Source organism: Aptenodytes forsteri, unplaced genomic scaffold (genome assembly GCF_000699145.1).
Source record: "Aptenodytes forsteri isolate BGI_AS27 unplaced genomic scaffold, ASM69914v1 Scaffold15, whole genome shotgun sequence".
In the NCBI taxonomy this organism is placed as follows: Eukaryota; Metazoa; Chordata; class Aves; order Sphenisciformes; family Spheniscidae; genus Aptenodytes; species Aptenodytes forsteri.
This window is the reverse complement of record NW_008795129.1, coordinates 6,215,702-6,230,224: the sequence shown is the minus strand read 5'-3', so window position 1 is coordinate 6,230,224 and position 14,523 is coordinate 6,215,702. Positions and strand designations below refer to the sequence as shown.

The following is a 14,523-nucleotide window of genomic DNA, read 5'->3' as shown; positions in this document are numbered from 1 at the left end:
GTCAGACAGAATCAATTATAACGACTATATTGATTTGAGCTAACTGCCTATGAAATTTCAAAAGATTACAACTTTAATTGATATTGAATTGCATTGACTTGATTGATTTCCACATCCCTGATTTAAGCGGGTTCTTATTGATTGCTCAAAGCTGTAGTGGTGTTCAGAGCTGTGGGCAGGAGAAGGAGAGCTGAAGAAATTGTATAATGTTGCCAGGCAGGATTGAGTGCAGGAAGGGGGGATGGTATGGATAGGGAAGGGAAGAAGTTGTCTCATTATGTGCATCCTTAGGGTAGAAAACAGGAATGTGTATATTGCTTGGAGGCAGGTCTGAGTTGCAGAGGAACTACTGCAGAAGTGTATGGTGCTCTGTTAATGGGGCAAGGAGGAGAAATGGAGAAAGAGTAGCTTTAGACAGGGCTGAGTTGGGATGGGGATAGGGACTGCTATCTCTGTAAGGAATGGCAGCATGGCTCCATCCGATGTGGTCTATCCACTCCTTAGGATAATCTTTGAGTTTACTATTAAAGATATGACAACCAAGTGTGGAGTTTTGGATGGGGAACTTATTTACTGTGGCCCAGGCATTTACACAACTGGCATTGATCGTCACCCCACTGCCTTTGCTCATATTCCTCCTCCCACCTTCATCTAGATATGAGAACCTCCATAAGCCAGTGTCACTTCCAGTCACAGGAGTATTTTCCAAGGTCTGCAGTTCTGATTCTTGCCTTCTAATGACTTGTCATCCCAAAAAACAGGCTTGGCTCATTGTTAGTGCCACCTATGGGGCAGCAAGGAGATGGATCTGCCTGGTCTGTTGTAATCTTGCTGTGCTGTAATTGCTTTGTTTCCCTGCTTCTGAGTGGGTATGTCCTGTAGTTGGCATTTCAGTACTGCTGTGCTGTGCAAATGAATCCTAAACCTTTTTCCAAGGAGAGCTTGAATCCTTTCTACGCTGATTTCTGTTTAGGACTTACGTGTATGGCTGAATCAATAATCAATTAATGAAAATGTGAAGAGCAAAACCACACTATGTGGTGTTATTGAAAACGCATTACTGGATCAGAACTGTAGAGCATGTAAAGTATTTGCTGAGTTGTTGTGAGTCTGATTTATTGATTTGTTTTCTTCCTTGTGCTCTGCTGGTTCCATAATTCTGTTAAATAGATGAGCATGAAGAATATATATCTACCATTAAGAACCAGGGGCTTGATGTGCTGGATCAGATTATCAAAGCAGATATTTTGATCCCAGTAGTATGAGATACCTGCTGCTTTAAAGGCAGGCTGTGCTCATCCGTGAAAGTTTTCTTCTGACCTCTATGCAATTATTGTATTCTGTGAAGCATGCAATATAAATGTCAATGCCGTTAATAGCCATAAATAATTCCTCCTTCTAAAAATTTCTATCTGATCCATGTTGTTGACTTACAGATAAGGTTGCTAAGTATTTCCCTAATGAAATTAACTATTACAGTCATGACTAGAAACTCTAAGGAAATGGAAAGCTAAGACAGCATGAAGAATTAACAGCCGTAGCAATAGATTAAGACATGGTGCTGCTTAAATTAAAAATACGAAGATATACATACTCCAGTGACGGATCACAAAAGCCTTAATTCTTCACTATAATAAATTTGTCCAGCCCTACCTAGTAATAATAACACCAAAGGGTGTGTAAGGGGAAATATGAGATAACATACTTTGGGTTATTCCAGAGCTAGATGTTTGATGGTTTTTGTGAGGTCTGTGTCAATATAGATGCTAAAATAAAGGTAGTTGGTTTCCAGTTAAATAAATCTAGCTTCTTTTTAGGGGGAGGGGTAAAGTAGGAGAGGGTTTGTATAACTATATGCAAGTCAGGAAAACTGGAAACTGCTGGGAGTTGCACGCTTAATCTGGAGAGCGCTGAGGTGCTTCAGTGCAGAGATGACTGGGGTGCTTACTGAAGCACGGATTTTGGTATTATTAGACTAATTGGTTAGGTTAATAGCCAAGATGTTGCCTAAGAAACATCATAGTTCCATTTGGAAAAGCAATTTCTTGGAATATTTGTTCTTCTAATAACATATGTTGTAACATGAATGTGGAAAGGAATCTAGGACACTCTAAACCAGGTTACAGTTTGGTCCTTGTTGTAAATGTGGCCTGGGATGAGTCAGAGGCGGTTCCTTCAACTAAATCCTCATGGGCCTCTGCAATAGAGATTTAAATGTGAAAAGTCTGTTTTCTTAATACATGCACATGAAATAAGATCCTTCATTTCTTGGCAGTTATGGGGGGGCGGGGCGGGCAGGCAGGAGGCGAAGTTGTCCTGGTATTTTTTGTAGTCTTCTGCTAGAGGGCACTGTGTTGCCAGAAAGGGATATATTAAGGCATAAGCATCTTAAGCTTCATGGTGAAAAGTGGTTCTTTATGTATTTTGCTGGAATGAAAATGTCTGTCTGTTAGAGCTCAGACTACAGTGAGTAAGCTTAGAGAATATGCCTGGGTACATCAAAGCCTGATTTTAGGTGAATTCTGTATTAAGATTTTTATTTTTTTTTAATTGTTTTGGTTATGTAGGAAAAAATCAGGATTGAGGAGTGCTGGGTTACTTAAGCAAATCTGAAATTTGCTGGTAAACTTCACTAATGTAGGACTAATGCTGTATATGAGCTCAGGTTAAATTCAGCGAGGTATTTTAGCCAAAAATAAGGGAAGTGGAATTCTGAAAAAGCTATGATACTGCATCAGCACGTGTCATGGTTTAACATTCTTATAACATTTTAAAGTGAAACTAAAAAAAAAAAACAAACTTAATTTCTTACAGCAGGAAATAGTTATAGGTTGAAAACTAATTTCTCTTCATTGAGGCACAAGACAAAATCGGTTATTCATAGTTCTGTTGAGAGTAGTAGAACTTACCTGAGCACTTCAGAGAAATGGGGGGGGGGGGGGGGAAATCCCTTCTGCCTATCAGACAGGGCTTTCACAGAGTCTGAAATTTAAGACTAATAAAGTGATGCCATCTTCTGCCTGTAAAACTGGGAAGTTGTCAGAGGCCAGACTGAGTACCTACTGGATGGTTACAGAAGAGGTGAGTGGATTTTTAAGCTGAGGTAGGGGAGGAAAGTGTATGATACTATGCAAGTGGAGATTGCTGTCACTGAGACTTTTTGGTAATGGATGATGTGGTACCATTCAGATCTGCCCTCTGCTGACAAAAGTGTTTAGCGTGTAAAAGTGCTGGTTTTATATTTCTTCAAGAAGCAGAACATGATGGCCTGACTGCCAGGTCTGAGTGGATTTTTAAGCTGAGGTAGGGGAGGAAAGTGTATGATACTATGCAAGTGGAGATTGCTGTCACTGAGACTTTTTGGTAATGGATGATGTGGTACCATTCAGATCTGCCCTCTGCTGACAAAAGTGTTTAGCGTGTAAAAGTGCTGGTTTTATATTTCTTCAAGAAGCAGAACATGATGGCCTGACTGCCAGGTCATGGGAATGGTCAAAGTAGATTTTATCACAGATACCAACGTGATTTCCCTCACTGGATTACACCAAGGAGGCTCTCCAAAGATCTGACCTCAGTCCCTTATCTGCCTCTCTTTCTATTGCAGTTCCCTTCGTGGAAAAGAAGAAATGGGATCAAGTTTAATGTGATTAATTTTTTTTAAATTATTATTTTATTATTATTTTTTATTCCCCAACCATCACCTCCACTTTATTTTTCTTTCTTTGGCGTATGTTGTCAGTTCCATCACTGTGTGGTGAGGCACTAGGGGCAGAAACTAGAGTCAGGTGGTAACATCAGGGCCACACGTTTTAATTGTCTGAACCCAAAGGAGGCAAAACTAGACAGTATTTTGAGAGGCAGAGGGTTGCCCTTTGTTGTGACAGACCAAATCAGCTGTAGTGTATCAGGGATGCCTGAACAAGAAGCTTGCCTGACTTTTAGCTGCAGCAGTTTACAGTGTTAATGTAAGACATCAATGATGTAGATTTACTAGTACTGGCCTGTAAACTGTAGCCCTGTTTCAAGTGGGCAATTATAAATTGTGTTTTAAGTTAGCTGAATGTAGAAAATGGGAAGGTCCGTTAATTGGCATGAGATATTAAATAACTTATTATAAGATACTTCATAAATCCAAAGTAGAGGTGGAAAAGACCCATGAGGTATCTAACCTATCCATTCTAGAGGACTGGCTTGCTGCCTGCAATATATAATCATTATCTGCTACTCCAGACTAGCTTTAAATGTCCCAAGCTTCAGTACTTCTACTGCAGGCATGTGGGAGGAGAAGAGGAAGGAAAGAGCAATAGACTTTTTTCTTCTTCTGAAGCCTTTCCTGAGATTTACATGGGTTTTTTTTCCTCTATTTTGTCTTTTTTTATTTCCATTGTGTTTTTCTGCTTCAATGTCAGAAAGCCCTGAAGAGTGAGGTGACTTTAATCATTCCGGATAGGTGTGTTATCTATATGTGTCTATTCCCTTTTTGAATTTTTCTGAGTTCTGAATCTCATTTTTTTTTCCTGTGGCAGCTGGTTTCACTGGCTAATCACCCCAATAGTGGTTGTGTGTAGAGTGAGAATATTTTCTTATGCTCTCTCCTTCCTTTTCTGTCCTCCCTCACCACACTTGCACATCCTCACTGGGTAAATATCCTTTTAGGAGAGAGCAATGTCATTATTCCCATGTAGAGCTGGAAGGCAGTAATGACTTGCCACAAAGAAAGATAGTATGAGCAGTGGAGCCTTGGTTGGAGGTATTGTGTCACCTAGAAGGCTACTAGAGCGAGCAGTACCAAAAGGTTAATGTTTGTCTTGTGTTTGACTATCATAAACTTGAATGTACACCCTGAAAAACAAGTACCTACTAAAAGAGGGAGCATGCATGTAATGGTCTATCCATGTCTGAGAAGAAAGTATGGGAACAGTCACTTAGCCTCTCTGTGTGTTCCTATCCTTATTTCTTTGTTTCATTTACTCTGTAATTGCTTTTTCAGCCCGGTCAAAGAGTTTGGTGATGGGTGAACAGATTGGGCCTCCCTCCAGACCTTCTTCTCCAAACCCTCAAGAATGTGTGCTGAAGTGCGGCTGGCTGAAGAAACAAAGGAGCATTATGAAGAACTGGCAGCAGCGGTGGTTTGTGCTGCGTGGGGAGCAGCTCTTTTATTATAAGGATGAAGAGGAAACTAAACCTCAGGTATGACTAGAGAACTGTAGGGTGTATTGGTTGTGACTTCTGTGTGGGTCACAATCACCGCTTTGATTGATAGCTCATTTCAGTTGCTCTCCATCCTAGCCAAAACCATACACACTTAAGGAGGTTCAAAGGCAAGAGACATTGCAGGGAGACTTAGCTACTACTCAGGCAAGTAGTAGAGCTTGGGAGAAGGTTAGAAGGCGTTTTTTTAGCCACTAGGGTATGCTGACCTCCAAATCTTAGTATGGTCATCTGTGAGACTGGAGTTTGACAGGAAGAGCTATGGAGTTCCAGATTACTGAGGCAAGTGTGAAAAACCTTGCTTAGTCAGCTGGGACTCATTATCTCCCAAGTAATCCATTGTTAAGCAGAGAGGTCAGCCAGCTGCTTAGGGCTAGCTTGTGTGGGTAGAGTATGTAGGTTTTGTTACATGCCAGCATGCAGGACTTGAGAGTGGGCTGTAGTATGTGTTTTAGCATGTTTTATATACACCTGGGAGTCATTGCTTTTCTACGCAAATTTTGAGGAGAAAGAATTTACATAAGGCTTTCTGCTGTCTGTGTCTGGAAGGAGTAGTGTGTATCTGACAGTGTAAACTGATTTAGCAGACTGGAGAACAATGTGACCTTCTACAAGGGGGGAAAAAAATTAAATTGTCTGAAGTTTGCCTTCGTAAAGTCTAAAAGTTTTGGTGGAGCATGAATGAAAGAGAACACCACTTTTCCTGGTGGAAACCACTAGTTAAGTCCTGCTGTGCAATATGTATTGGACAATGTCATAGTCCCAAGTAGACAGTAGTACTGTCCCAAAGTAGACTGGAAAGAAAACAGACAGAGGAAAGGGATAGGATCAGAATGTTTAGGAGCTAGCAAAGAGACAAGAGGTCAGCTAATGGTTAGATAATTTAATAACAACCACTAAATGATAATTGAATACATTGAACCACAGTTGGGCTACTTAAAATGGTAAGTTTAGATCAGCTGTATGAGTTTGTCCATGGGACAACAAATGTGTACAAGAAAGCTTTCCAAAGCACACTTATTCTTGCAAAAGGCTTAGGAGATTCTAACCAACTATGTGCCAAGCAGCTGTAGGGCAGTTTGCTGGTGATAAAGGGTAATAGACAGTCACCATGCAATATTCCCATGGGCATGTGACATGTTTAACTTGCAACTTTTTGGTAGTGAATGTTTTTAACAGTTTTTAATAAAGTGAACGTTGCACAAGTATGTCTCTCTTAAGCCAAGTATTAATTAATGGAATTTTTTACTAACTTCTTGCTGCTTCACATGCCTTTTGTGAGCATGTTGCTGGTCTAGCACCAATTTCTTATAGTTAAATGTGGTTCTCTAAAACAAGTTATAACGAGAGGACAGTGCTCCTGCACCTAGTGTGAATGCAGAGCTGAGGGCATTGCAATTGTCAGTCTGGACTCAGCACTAAATTCAGGATGATTTTCTGCTTCTCTGACCCTTCTATATCTGTAGCACTTAGTGTGTGGGGGGTATTGTGCTACAGGTTGGGATAAAGCTTACAGCCAAGATTAAGAATTTCTTATTCAAGTTCTTCAATATGCCTATAAAATATTCTTGCAGCATTTGAGCTAAGGGCTTTCCTAGTTGCTGTAGTATATTATGCAGCATATTTCATGTAGTCGTTGTTTTGACTGTCAGGCCTCTAACCAGAGTCATTGAACAGAGGGAACATAATTGAATAAGCCAGACAATGTCCCTGTACTGCTGCCTCCTGATGAGTCAGTACAGGCATTAGAGTGACAGACAGCCTGTGTAATATCGTCACCACCCACACACTCCTTGTAGCCTATTATTAAACTGCTTGATACAGCTGTGTGCTTAACTGTTAGACATAAATTTCATTGTAGAGTGAGAACGGAAATGAATTTTCCCCTGTGAGCCTGACACATGCATGGTAGATGCATGAGGATGTTGGCTGCATCTTATGTCTTGCACTTACCTAATCAGGGATTTTATCCATCGTTATGGATAGCCTGCTGTGTAAAGGCTAGAGAGACTTGAACTCGGTGATGTAACCTGTTGTTGCTCAGGACTCTGCAAGCAACAGCTGGATTTTGCGCTTTTAAGACAAGCACCTTATCTTCCTATACAATGCACGGGGAGAGCTGGGCACTTCTGAACTGTATCAGTGAACATGATTAGGAAGGAGCTGCCTCAGGTAGCCACGTTGGAAAGGGTTTCTTTAACCCTGTGCTTTTTGGGGGCAGGGTTGCCGTATATTTATCACTGGGGGGGAAGCCATTTTGTATAGGATGATACAGGACCATGTCCTGTATTCTTGTAACAGTTGCAAACTAGGATTCGCGTCTGACTTCAGCTAGGGCTGTATGCATCCCACAGGTGAGATGTACTTTTGGAACCTGTAGACAGCTATTGCTTGAGATTCTCTGGAATGAAGGGACAATGGTACAGGCATGCCCACAGAGCTTAGGAAGACAGCTGTGACCCTGGGAGATCTTTGTTACAGGCCATGTAGATATTTTCATCAGTTGATATTAATCCCTAATTTCCTTCAGTTCTAAAGATACCCGTGCTCCTTTTAAATCTTTCTGTTTTAAATATTAAGTATGGCCTGCAAGCTTGTGTGCAAAAACTAAATCAATAGCTTCACTGAAATTCCCATTGATCTTCTGCCTACTTGATTGTTTATATATACACTCTGGAGAGGGTCATATTCTTATTGTTTATCTGACAAAGTCAAGTGAGATTTCTGCCATAATATTTCAAAAGAGAAACCTTAAACAATGTCTTTTTGTTTATGGATGTTGCATTGCCTATTTTTATGAAAACCTGTGCTTCCAGGTCCTTAGAGGGAATTGTAGATATTCTTCCCTTGAAAATAATGCTGAAAAGATGGAGCTGTAATATAATGACAGGAGAATGGCATAGGCTTACTGGAGCGAAGAGGAGTTATTCTGTGGTCTTAATGGATCGAATACTGTTGAAGGTGTGTGTGTTTGTGTGCCATATGACATAGTTGCAGTTGCACAGTCCACTCCATCAGACTGAATTCTGTGCCAAAGGTTAGAGGGTGAATTTGCAGCCATTGCTCTTCTGGAGTATTTTCTCAGGTGCCCCCATGAGGAAAGGGGGAAGGGGGGGACTGACCTGCAAAGAGCTTTTGATGCTCCTACTAACTGCCAATATATGTGTGAGTTTTTAAAGTAGCTTTGGGTTTGTTTCTATTCCCAGGGTAGGAGGTAGCATGCGTCCCTCCCCAATTTCCGGGGAACAGAAGCCACTCTGCAGCTAATTCATTAACCTTTCTTCCAGTATTGACTTGGTATGATAAAAGGCTTTAGTGCATCTGCAGTGAGCTTGAATTTTGCGCTCTAGAAAACAGCAGAATTTTCTAGAATGTGTTCTGGCCACTGGACTCTAAAGATGATGTTGTATATGATACTTCTCTGTACCATTTTGGAAAAAATTGTGATGCATCTGTGATTTTGTCATGTTGCCTTTCCAGTGTTTTCCTGTTATCTTTGGAATGCCTTCAGTGTGTCTTCTAATTCCAGTGAACCTCAAAGTCAAAACGTAGGACAATAGGATTGGGAAGGAAGGATGCTGAAAGTTTATCCTGTTCTGTGGACTTGTTGGTTTTCCTTCATTTTAAAACTTGCTACCGTGCTAGATAAACCACTCAGTATGAACTTTGCTAAGTACCCTCCTACATTGTGTCCTTCCACAGTCTTACCTTTTCACCAGGTAGGGGACAGGAACTGAGCTGTGACACACTGTTCTGCAGCACTACCTAGAGAGCCCACTAGAGGATTAGAGCCGACTCTATTCTAGTCAGTGAACAGAGATAGTGACGATGTCATCTCCACATAACAGACTTTATAATGGGACACCCAAAAGGGGAAGTGAGAGTAGCAGGGCAGCTGCATGTGTAATATGAAGGGGGGGTCGTAACACACAAACTTGGTGAATATTTTTATTCATTACACTGGATACCTGGAGAATACTCATTGAGGTTGGTAATGGGAATTAACTAGCTGTTAGGTAATACCTAGTAACAGTGGGACATTTTGACATTTCTCCCTCTTCTCCACGGGGTCTGCATGAGCCTGCACATCTCTCTCCTCTCGGACTATCCACAAGTTTTCTGAGCTTTTATCATCAGTAAAATCCACCTAGTGGCTGTCTTCTCTTTCCAATCTAGGGTGCACTTCGCAAGGTGAAGGAGCAAAGCTGTACTTACATATGAAAGACACTGGAATTTCATCCTCCTTCAAGTCATTGTGGAGATTATTAGCTGCTAATGAAGACGATTTTGTTTTGGTTTGTTTTTTTTCCTTGCAGAAACAGACAGCCAACATCTGGAAAATCTTTTAAATAACCAGACTTCACTGTTCCGTCTACTCCATCAGCAATATGCAGGCTGGACTGTTGCTGTTACTCATACCTGTAGGTGCTCCTGTAACACTTTGGTCCCGTGTGATTTTTAGGTATAGATTGACTGAAAAAATTCAGAGATCTGTTATAGCCTTGGTTTAGAGGTTTCTAACATGTATTCAGCTTTGGAAGTCTTCTGTTTATTCCCCAGTACTGACTCTAGAAGTTTTTAAGGGCTGCTATTCACAAAATATTCCCCCAAACAAAATCTAGTTCCAGTAACGTTAGTAAGAAACTTTCCATTCTTTTCCAAAAAATGCACTGTGACAAAAACGGACTGTTGGATAAATTCAGGTGGAATCTTACTTGAGAGGGAAGTAAGTTGTTTGGGTTTTTTTGGACACGTGGAAATCCAAGAGTGTCAAGAACACAGGAGAGATGAATATTAAAGTGCGAGTTATTTTTTTCTCTCAGAATCTGCATTCACTTTTTCCTTTCTTTCAGAAAAGTATAAAGTAAGCAGAATGTTAATATTGCTTTGAGCCTAGGAAGAATGTAAACCAGCAAAAAGAGTAGGGGTGCTAGTGCATTGGTGGTAGCCCAGGCTAGATATCCTACTAATCTCTTCTGCCTTTAAAATCTATGAAACAGTCTGAAGCTTACACAGCTCCAGAAAGTGTCTGTTTTATTTATAGTGTTCTCAGATATCGGTGAAGCTCAGGCATGCCTGATCCTTAAACTTTTTTCCAGTGGTCTAAGAACAGACCCTTTTCCTGTCACTTGGGGTGGAGAACTGATTGCATAGCAGTGATTTTGCAAGTATCGGGATGTTAACTGATCATAGTAACGGATGTGCACGGCCTTAAATGATAGCAAGTCAACTAACTTAACTTTTTCTTGAAAATGAGCGAGCTCAGTGCATCCATGGTTAACTACTACATGTTGTTGATGCTCTTCCCCCCCCCCCCCATATTGCTCAGTGGCACTAATTAAAATGATGCTTCCAGAAAAAAGGCTAGCCTTGAAGTTCCTATGGAGTGAGAGACAGGGGAAAGAAAATTGTATTCTATGCCTTCACTACTTCTCCAGTTGGTTTCTATCTTTAAAATATTCATTGGTTGTTCCTCTCAACCACTGCCGCCAGTGTAGCTGTTCTGACATTTCTCCAGTCTGAAATATGCAGAGTACATCTCTAGTGATGGCTTTGGATGCAATAGTCTTCATTCCTCTGCCTCTCAAATATAACTTAAAGATGCAAATTCTCTTTTTTTTAAAAAAAAAAAGAAAGAAAAAAATAGCACCTTTTTACTTATACAACTCTTTTTCAAAGATCTTGAACTAATTCTATAGACTTAGTTTCCTTTTGTGGAAGCAGCTGCAGTTACAAGGACATTGTCAGTATCTTATAGACAGAAGAATTGTGACGCAGACAATTTAGTTGTTAGATTGGCATAATGCAGCAAACTTCTAGCTGGGTATGTCCTGTGGCACAGTAGATCCACCTTGTGATCCAAAGTGCCAGTTTGAGAATGAGTCTCTGGAAAGGATCACTTGCTGTGGCTGGAGTGACAGGGTTGGCTTTTTAGCCCTTGAGGTTGCAAAGAAGTCTTGAGTATAGCTGATGCAGGAATGTCTGCTGGCAGCCTGAGCCAGCAAGTCACCTTTTTTGTCTATTATTGACACAACTATTATTGAGTGTCTAGATGATGAACAACAGAGGTAAGGGAACTTTTCTACAAGTTCATGATTGTGTAGCTCTGGGAAATTTCTTCACAAACACCTAGGAAAGCTTGCTTTGTCATTTTGCTCTCTGTTCCTGGCCTGAGACATGAGGATCTGAGACAACAGTTGACTTATCAGTTGAACTGTGGGGTCTGTCCTTAGCCTGCTTTAAATATTTGACTTCCACCTCTTTCACTGAGACTAAGGCTAAGTCTGGTTGTGAGTTAGCTTGGGTTATTTGATCCTCAGAATTCAGGGTTGGAGATAATTCATTGGTATAAAGCTGTTGTAGAATTTTTGTTCCGTGTTCAGCTAAAATCAAGATGTTCGTGTAGTCAGTTCATCATCCTTCACCTGGGATTCAGAAATGCATACCTGAGGGCAGATTTGAGCCCCACTATTCCCCCTCTCCTATCTTGCAAGCGTTTGTAACAGTGACTAAAGTGCTGTGTTAAAGGTAATGGTATGAGAATTAGGATGATCAGTGTTCTGGCACCAATTGTGTTTGTTGAGGGACTCAGTCAAGAAAAGAAAGCTTTCCACTCATGTTTCCTGTGTCACAGCTTTTCTTTACCAAACCCTGGCTCCACAGAGCCTGGTACAGGGCAGAACTTCTCAATTGGTCTTGTTAGGGAGGACAGTAATACTTTTAAAGTATGAACACTTGTCCTTTTAAAATTCTCCCTCAAAGCACCAAGGCCCCGAAAGGGTGCAAGGTGATGCTATCATCAAAAATTGGATTTGAATCTCCACCTTACTGGAAGGTCTGTAACCTATTGTCTGCCCCTTGAGCTGTTCAGCCATCTCAGGCTTGCCAAAGCCTGAGGGAGGGAGGAATAACTTAGTCATGAATTGAAGTTTATTTCTGGGGCATGCTTTGGCATATATCAAGTTAGACCTTGGGGAATTTAAACTGATTTAATCCATCATTAATTTACTTCCCAAGCAAGATTGCTAATGCAGTCTGAGTGGCTGCTGGACAAGGACACATCAATTTGTTTAAATTTAGTAATGTCTTTCTACCAGTGACAGCAACTGTCAGAATTGATACACCCTCCCTGCTAAGATGAATTGGTTTTTTTTCTACCTTTTCAGCTCTGTTTATTTAGAGTTCTCCATAGTGTGCCAGGCAGATTGGACAGCTGTGAGCTAGGTACTCTGTTACCCTCTGGAGAAGTGTTTCATCCCCTAAAAGGATTAGTTATATAAGATAGAAGAGCTCAGCACAATTTGCTGACGTGTGCAAAGAGAAATGCACAAGAAGGTGATCTGAAGATCTTTGCTCTACATATATTTGTTATATTTTTCTATGACCTAAAAATACTTTCCAGAGATGGGCCTAGGTTGCAGGCTTTTCTTGTTTTTCATAGGTAGAGTGAGCATCCCTCAATTTTCCTTTCTGAAAAAATCATTCTTCTAGTTCTCTTATTTCCCTACTCTTCTTCCAGTTGTTATGCTACCAGCTCAACTTGCTGCAACTTCATTACACAGCTAAATGAGGTGCACACTGCTAAGGACAAAGTAGCTATACTGGTATGCAGTCCCCATTGCCACTGTGGCTGCAGCAAGTCCTTCATTCCTTCCACTGTCCTGTGTCTGTGGTTGTTTTTCTGTTTGTTTTTTTAAATAAGCTCTGCTACATAGTGATCTTCCTCTTCTCCTCCGTTTTATCAAAGCTAGTTAAAATGAGAATAAGAAACAAGTCACTTCAATGAGAACTTTCTACAGAATATGTGAAATCAAATATGTTTGATTTCACATGTTTAGGGAAGTGATCGTGCTCCTGTACTCGGCACTGGTGAGGCCGCACCTCGAATACTGTGTTCAGTTTTGGGCCCCTCACTACAAGAAGGACGTCGAGGTGCTGGAGTGTGTCCAGAGAAGGGCAACGAGGCTGGTGAGGGGTCTGGAGAACAAGTCTGATGAGGAGCAGCTGAGGGAACTGGGGTTGTTTAGCCTGGAGAAAAGGAGGCTGAGGGGAGACCTCATCGCTCTCTGCAACTCCCTGGAAGGAGGTTGTAGCGAGGTGGGTGTCGGTCTCTTCTCCCAAGTAACAAGCGATAGGACGAGAGGAAATGGCCTCAGGTTGCGCCAGGGGAGGTTTAGGTTGGACATGAGGAAAAATTTCTTTACTGAAAGAGTGGTGAAACATTGGAAGAGGCTGCCCAGGGCAGTGGTTGAGTCCCCATCCCTGGAAGTATTTAAGAGACGTGTAGATGAGTCACTTAGGGACATGGTTTAGTGGGCATGGTGGTGTTGGGTTGACGGGTGGACTCGATGATCTTAGAGGTCTTTTCCAACCTTAATGATTCTATGTTCTGAAAAGGATCAAAAAGGAAGTGTATTTTGATTGGGAAATGCTTTGGTTTAGGGTGTTAGTTCAAGCAATTTATTCCTCTGTAATCTCTTCTAGAGTAAACATCACCCTCGTGTACCAAAGGTGTCTGTCAATGAAGGGGGGCAGGTGAGGTCCCACCATGTGGTGCATCAAGCATGGAGAAAGTCTATTTGCCTAGTTTTGTTGCTTGCCTCAGGTCACCGTTCTCCTGCAAATTATAACCTCTAGAAGGCACTGCATTGTGAGATTTTGGTTTAACCCTTTGATTTCATCACTGACTTCAGTTTCCTGCAGAAAGATGGGCTTTCTGAAACTCTCAGTTTGATAGCACTTTTCTGTAAACTGCTCCTGCTCTTCACTGTAAATACACTCTGAATCTCCTGGTCTGTATGTACTGCTGTACATCTTCACCATTCCATGCTATAAAACAGCAAAAAGCTGGCATGTATTTCATTGGGTTTTGCCTAAAATATGTGTGACCTGGCTGTATGTATTTGCCAAGTTTACTAATTCAGGCTGAGGGAAAGAACCCTCCATAAAAGCATGCCTTTTTCTGAAGTAACACAGGGCTTGATTCAGAGTCCTGAGTTCTGCTTTATTATAAATGTGAGGTTTTGGTAACTGTTTCAAATGGGGATTTATGCTTGCTTTATACTACTGGATAAGGAAGGCCTAACTCAGGAAGACTGAGCGGATGATGCCCTCTATAGACAGATAGGAGCAGCTTCACACTCACAAGCCCTGGTCCTCATGGGGGACTTCAACCACCCCGATAGCTGTTGGAGGGACAACACGGCAGGGCATAAGCAATCCGGGAGGTTCCTGGAATGCGTCGATGATAACTTCCTTCTCCAAGTGGTAGAGGAGCCAACAAGGAGAGGTGCTATGCTGGACCTTGTTCTC

General features: G+C 41.4%; 1 protein-coding gene across 1 annotated transcript in view; it reads left to right on the top strand.

Annotated features, from left to right (window-relative positions):
* Positions 1-2,678: 2,678 nt before the first annotated feature.
* The window catches only part of ARHGAP22 (Rho GTPase activating protein 22), a 145,952-nt gene continuing 134,107 nt past the window's right edge, over positions 2,679-14,523 (top strand). The window contains exons 1-2 of the mRNA XM_009277740.2: positions 2,679-2,688; positions 4,991-5,190. Coding sequence (XP_009276015.1) covers positions 5,011-5,190 — 180 coding nt within the window. The 5' untranslated portion in view covers positions 2,679-2,688; positions 4,991-5,010. The remainder of the gene's footprint in view (positions 2,689-4,990; positions 5,191-14,523) is intronic.